We start from the raw sequence: 7392 nt of genomic DNA, 5'->3' as shown, positions 1-7392 counted from the left end.
CTTTTTATTGCTAAATACAATAGCAATATGCTACATTAGCTGTCATAATAGTATAAATTATAGATATATAAATAGATAAAAGGTTCACTAAAAGATGTTTGGCCCAAAGTGCAATGATCAGTATTCAAAAGCACGTTGATGGACCAATCCACATTAATACACCGACTCTTTTCCCATACAACCTTAGCATTTGTGGCTCTGCTAACAGGCTATTTTCTGGGAAACAGTCAGTAAACTCAATGTGGAATCAACTCCCAGCTCTTGAACGCTCTCCGTTTGCGTACGTCTTATTTGGAAACAAATAAGCAAGAATTATAAGCCTGTGATTCATTGATTTGTGCATGACAAAGTGTTACTGATGCAGTTCAGTTAAATGATTGTCGCTTAAGACAACTCTGAGAACTGTTGCCCAGGCAAAAATTAAACAACTGTTCCTCTTTTGAGCTAGTGCAATTGAGAGTTGTTGCCTAGGCAACACTTAAACAATTGTTACTCATTTTAGTAAGTTGTAACCTAGGCAACCATTCAGTGACTGTTGCTCTTTTGAGCTGGTTCATTCAAACAGTTGTAGGCTAGGCATAGAGGAGTGTTTTAGTTTGAAAGAAGATGTTTTTTATATGCTGTGCCTGCGGTTGTGGATCATGGCGACAATGTGAGTGAGATCCAGACTCTTCACCATCACCTCCATGAAGTCATCATCACTCCGCGCTCCTTCTACAAACTCTTCCAGAGACAGCTCGCCTGTTCAGAGAACAAACAGACTCTACAAAAATCTATCTTTAAGCCAGCACAATGCACATCTAGCTTTAATTTGTTCATAATTTGGTGGAATGTAAGTCAATGGAATCAGACTTTTCCCCAAGTAATTTTGGGCCGTTTCTTTTGGTGCATTCATCATGAAATTTCCGCACAGTGTAGAGGGCAACAGGCATTTTCAAATTATGTCAAAAATGACAAAAATGGAGAAACAAGGTTTTGCTCCGACATATTCTGATATATTTATGTTCTGTATATTTATGGTGTATTTATTGTATGTTCTCTATGTAGTCTTGTACCATGTGCTGCAACTGTGTTTTGCACCATGGGGCCTGAAGGATGACATTTCATTCCAATGTATTCACGTTATATTGGGGAATGACGATGAAGACCACTTGACTGTTGTCTTGTTTTTTTCATAATTTGATGGAATCTTCAGATACAAATTATTTTAAAAACCTCAGTTTTTGGCATTTCCTTAAAAAACTAAATATTGTTGTATATTTTTTTTCAACAACATTTTGCATAATCTGATAAAAATGTTAGTGTAACTTTTTTTCAACATTTGTCTGAATCTTTTAGCATAAGAGAGTTAACATTGGCAATGAACTACAACAATGTGATTTAGCAAAATATAATGTGGGAATTCATAATAAGCAGGAGCAATTTCACTGGGTAAAGTCCAGCTTTAGCCTTTTGCAATCTAGGATTCTTAAGATTTTGTATAGATACTTCCAGATGCACTCAGTGAGTTATGGGGAATTGCTGTGATCATTTGGTCACACTATGTACTAAATGTTATACTTACCATCCCCATTAACATCTATCCTGTCGAACACGCGGTTTGTGAACTCTTCAGCACTCAGCTCCTGCGCATCACCGCCGTTAATGGCACGGATAGCCTAAGAAAGAAACAGAGGTGATGTTTTTTTGTGGAAAACTTAATCTGATCCACCGTAGACAGATAGACAGTGTGTAGATGGCTTGCTTATCTTCACCTATACCTTAAAGGGCCTGTATCCTGTATTCTTCTTGTATTTTATTCATTTTTCCTGAAGAGCAGTCATATGTAAATGCACTCATGCTTGTGACATCAAAGACACAATTAATTTTAAAAAAAGATGTAAAAAATCAAAGAAGTTTTTTGTGTTTGTTACCATATGAACAATTTTTTTAGGTTGAACTGACACACTTTTTTCTACAATGTAGTTTACACAGTCGTATGCAGAAGTTTGAACACCCCGCATATTTTGTCTACATGGAGCAAACCTAATTGTCATTTTTCTGCAAAAATATTTTTTGTCTATTCGCTGAGTTTAACATTGGAAAAGAACTAAAACATAAAATATTAAAAATTATTAAATGTGCCGAAATATTTGCACAGCCCACCTTTTCAACGGCATTTTTTCTTCCCCAATATGTCAAATTCAGCTAGTGTGTTCATTAAAGTGTGTTCATTCAGTTAAACTGTGCTCTCCGTAGAGGATTTGTTAACTTATTTTAACTTAGAAAATCAACAGAACATGGCATTTGACCAGGGGCGCACAAACTTTTTGTATAAGACTGTATATGTATGACTGCTTTAACAATGTTTATGTAATTTAATTAAACTCATATCAAAAAGTGAGGTTATCCATGATATAGGCCCTTTAATCTTTTCCTTATCCTAACTTCAGTTGAAACTCTAAACCTAATCTTAGTCTCCTAAATGACTCCTAAATGTAAACCTACTGTTATGAAGTGAGTCATTATACAAAGTTTTTTTCATAATCTAAGAATCTACAGACAATAATAAGTGTTCCAAATTTTAAAATGTTCCAGATTTAATTTTAAATGGCTGTAGTCAGTATCCGTGTGAATAAGACATGCTCTTCTAGTTGCTGCTTTATTGCCTGTTTCTTACCTTTATGATATTGAGCAGCTCGTGTCTGTCTATGCAGCCGTTGCCATCAACGTCATACAGTCTGAAGTACCAGCGCAGTTTGTGCTCCATCTTGCCTCGCATCACCAGACTCAAAGCTGCCACGTACTCCATGAAGTCTATATAACCGTCCTGCACAAACAAGCAAACGCATAAAGATCCAACAGAAAGTGATGTTTCAGTGACAAAATCATTTTTATACAGTACTGTGCAAAAGTTTGAGACCACCTTTTCATTTCTTTAATCTCCAGTCAAAACAGCCATGAAGTACAAGTTATTCATTTTTCAGCACAGAAAACATATAAGTAACAGAAAATTACACAGAATATAACATCAACTGTTCAGTGTTTAGTGTGTCCATCCTTTGTAACGTGCTGAAGAACATTTTTATTATGTCAGTTGTGCTTCAGACCCCTTCCTCGAGGAGATGAATCTGATGTGTGATGTGTTAAAAGAGCATCCAAAGAAAATTCAGTCAAAACCTGGTGAAGATCATGTCTTCTGTGGCTGAGGTGATCATGAAGACCTTCTTTTTGAGTGATGTTAATATGTAGAGACATATAACGTGGTTCAAAAATACTCCTACGAAACCAAACCTGACACCTCTGACTTTTAAATGATTATTTCAGTCTGTACAGGGTGCTTGCAGGAGCACACACACCATATTTCAGTGTGTCCATTTTTCTCCTGACTCAGTTATGCAACTTCTTTCAACAAAAAACAAAAAACGTATGAATCTCATTCGAGATTACTTAACAAGTCGACATGGTTCAAGGTATGTGTGATGATTTAGGCAGGCGGTCAGCTCCATGCTAACAAGTTTAGAAAGAAAGTTTGAGCATATCACTCAAGTCTTAATCAGTTTACACTGGCCTCTTGTTAAGTTCTGCATTGACCACAACATATTTAAAGTCCTTATGGTCTAGTGCTGGCATATCGTACTGATCTGTAAAAGTGGTATAGCCCAGTCCAGACCACTTCCCTTAACTGAGGCTGGCTTGCTGCAATCTTTCACAGCTCAATTGGTGGAAGATCCTTTACTTATAACACTCATACTCTGGAAAAGCATTCTAGAAAATATTAGAAGGTGTTTTAAATCCATTTTGTTTAGGCTAGCTCATGTCTAGAGTTATTTTTTTATTTATCAATGTCAATGTTTTACTTGTATTTCTGTGTAAAGCATTTTGAGAGTTTGTAACTAAAACGAAAAATAATAAATAAAATTCTTATTATTATCACTATGCCAAAAGTGTCTAGGCTGATCCACTTTGAGGCCAGGGGAAAGCAGGGTAAATTAGATGTTCCACTGAATTACCACTATAATTAGTTGTACTTTGGTTGGGTACCCAACTAGAAAAAATACATATAGACATGTATTTTTAAAAATATTTCAAATACATTGCAATCCTTGCCAAAATACATTCCAAAGACTAAATGTATGTCAGAATATATTGCCATATTGACCCAGTTTAATTTAAAATACATTTGGTTTAAAATGAATGGGGAAATATTACACATAGAAACGTGCCATACAGAAATAAATGCAAGTAAATGTATTTATCAAATACAGGTCAGCAGTTTGCAAACACTGCCATAGAGCAATTGCAGTTAAGACAAGATGTTCAAATTATCACACTTGTTCTTGCACGTGCTGCGGGATCAGATTAAAAACAGTGAAACATGGTCATGCACAAACTATTTATGTATCTGTTATCCAGTCTGAGTGTCTTGATCCTAAAGGTAATCTCGTAACTCACATCTTAGTATGTCTCAGCGTAATTAAAGCTGACAACAGGTGCCTGATATAGCAGCATAAATATTGTGCTAGACAGCACGTGAGAAAGAAAAGAGCCTCTCTCTGATCCCGATAATAGAGGCCAATGGGCAGACACTTAAGCAACTGCTGAGTGGCCACTGTTTTACTTGTGTTTTAAAGGGGAATTCTGCCCACTTTTCAAAATGTGTAATTCAGTGGTTGAGATGTAAACAAAGTCATTCAGAGTGGTTTGATAAAAAATAATTGATTGTAGAGAAACTTACAGACTCAGATTTCCTTATGGTGGTGGTAGGAACCAGGGAACTTAATTTACTATCCAAGAGCAACAGCAAACATACATGTTTTTATATGTAATGCTGATGTTGCTAAAATAGTGTTTAACCTGAAAAAATGTTTCCTTTGGGAATTATTTTGCCTTTTAATAAATCTCTGTCATGAATACATTAAAAAATGATATTCTTGGCCACAAATTTATGTTAAAACTATCGTAAAGCAATTTTGGAGGCATCAGGCAATTTATATAATATGTTTTTGTGAGAGAGCTATTAGAGTCATTACACTCTTTAGACATCTGGTTCCTATCACCAGCACTGTGAACAGTTTTGACTAATTATGGTTCTCTAGAACAGGGCATTTCACATCAAACAACACTTGAATGACTTTGTTTACATTTTAGTCATTTAATCATGCAAAAATGATAAACACTGGTAGAATCCAAGTACAGAGAAATGTGTCAAAATTGTTGGTCAGCTGCACAATATTTGCTGTATACCTGTTTCTCTTCATGGTAGTAGTTTTAAAAAAATATTTTGGGAAAACCTGCTCAAGGAAGACACTTTGATAAACATGAAGTTGAACATAAAGGAGTGTTGACGATAAATATGCACAAAGGATTAGCATATCGCTGCTGTCGGAAGAAAACCTTTTATCTCCAAAATGAGAACTTTACAAGAAAAGGAAAAAAACTTACTTTACTTTTAATGTAGGTCAACACAACCACAATTTTTTCCAAGTCATTTTGGGCCGTTTCTCTTGGTCCATTCTTTATGAAAATTACACACAATGTAAAGGACAACAGGTATTTTCAAATTAGGTCAAAACTGAAAAACAGATTTCTGAGAAACTCAAAAATGGAGATTTTCTTACGACAGCAGCGATATAGCTGTTTTGTGTTAACAGACTGGTTGCAGGCATTTTTTCTTATTTTATAGGAAAGTAACAGCAAAAATATTCAAATTTTAAAAAACAGTAAGATGACTCCAAGCTACTGAACAGACACATTTTTACGTTTCCAAATGGTTTCACAGACCAGGAGGATATTTTGAATAGCAGGACTTCCCAGTTAGTAAGACAACTTCAGCCAAAAGCCAAATACATGACAATCTCACTTTACATCTTTCATCTTCTTTGGAATTTTGGTGCTGGGTTGTTTTATATATTGACATATTTGGAAAATTTGGATATGAGGTAATGTATATACATATTTTTCTTCCATGTGGAATATTTGGTAATTTGCGATCACATATATTAACATACATTGCACTTATATTTTTGGAAATAAAGTTATATAAGTTTGAATATAAAGTTTAAATAAAGATATATCAAAACAGAATTTTCCTCTATACAGAATATTTGGAATTTGCAATACTGAGACATCACATACCTTGCACATATATGTTGGATAGGAGGAAATATATATATGTATAGGTTCCTTCTATATGGAATATTTACAATGTCAGTGCTAAGATGTCACATATTTTGTCATATATTGTACCTCTATTTGAAATATGAGGAAATACATTTACATCTACATTTTCTTCCATACGGAAAATCAGTGCTAAGCCACCTTTCAGTGCTAAGGCATCACATATATTGACATATATTGCATATATATTTTGAACATAAGGAACTGTGTATGTAAGCCTACATGTACTTTTCTTTTATCTGGAGAATTTGACATTTTGGTGCTCACACCTCAAATATAATGACATTTATTGCACAGATATTTTGAACAGTAGGAAATACAAGTACCTATATTTCCCTTTTTTATGGAATATTTGCAATTTCAGTGCTAAGACACAGATATTTTGGATATGAAGAAATATATTTTTCTTACTCACCTTGTTCATGTCGAAAGTGCGAAACATCTGTTCTATGTAAGCATTAGCCTCGGGGTCCAGTCCCCGCAGACCGAAAAACTGCTTAAACTCGTGCAGCGTGAGCTGGCCTGATGGACACTCAGTCATGAACTTCTTGTACCACAGGTGCATCTCCACAGCCTGGAGATCGTCCACGGTGGAGCCTGTAGAATTCCCCATTGCTGAAAGTGGAAGACTATTCAAAGAACTGCGCAAAAAGGAGTACTGAAGAGTATTGATCTGATCTGATCTGATCTGATCTGATCTGGTATGGATGAAGAAAGCTACAGGCTGCTAGGCGAGTCTATAGGAAAGAAGAGAGCACTAATTTTCAGAAGCCCAATGATTGTGCTGTGCAGGCGAGAAGCTCGCGTCTCACAGCTATGCGACACTGGGGCATGGAGAGGACCCAGGGGACCTGAGTTGCTTTTATAGTGTCCAGGCACCTTCAACACCTGCCCTGCTGAAAATCACCAGGAATAATCTGACACAGACACTGGCTTAGGACGGCTCTTGGGCGGATTGTCTGCTGCTTAAGGGGTGCATGAGACCAGAAGTGCTGACCACACCTAAACACAGTTAGCCATTCATGTGGAAAGGAATCACGTTTCTAAGCATATTTTGTAAAATGAAAACTTAAATAGTATAGATAAACATAAAAAGTATGACCTGCTGTAGGAAATCTCTATTAAAACACTGCATCTGCTGGGCAGCAGTTAGAAGTGTGAAAAAGCATTGGCTACATAAAAATAGATCGTAGGATAAACCCTGGACAGGTCACCAGTCCATCGCAGGGCAGA

The 7392-nt window shown here is 36.0% G+C and overlaps 1 protein-coding gene across 1 annotated transcript; it reads right to left on the bottom strand.

Annotated features, from left to right (window-relative positions):
• Positions 1-613: 613 nt before the first annotated feature.
• guca1a (guanylate cyclase activator 1A) lies at positions 614-6772 on the bottom strand. The gene is made up of 4 exons (XM_036575539.1): positions 6575-6772; positions 2660-2809; positions 1565-1658; positions 614-741 (listed from the first exon to the last, which is right to left on the bottom strand). Exons 1-4 carry the CDS (start codon positions 6770-6772, stop codon positions 614-616), a joined length of 570 nt encoding a protein of 189 aa, XP_036431432.1.
• Between the last annotated feature and the right edge of the window lie 620 nt (positions 6773-7392).

Source organism: Colossoma macropomum, unplaced genomic scaffold (assembly GCF_904425465.1).
Source record: "Colossoma macropomum unplaced genomic scaffold, Colossoma_macropomum, whole genome shotgun sequence".
Taxonomy (NCBI): domain Eukaryota; kingdom Metazoa; phylum Chordata; class Actinopteri; order Characiformes; family Serrasalmidae; genus Colossoma; species Colossoma macropomum.
This window is presented reverse-complemented; position numbering and strand designations above follow the sequence as displayed.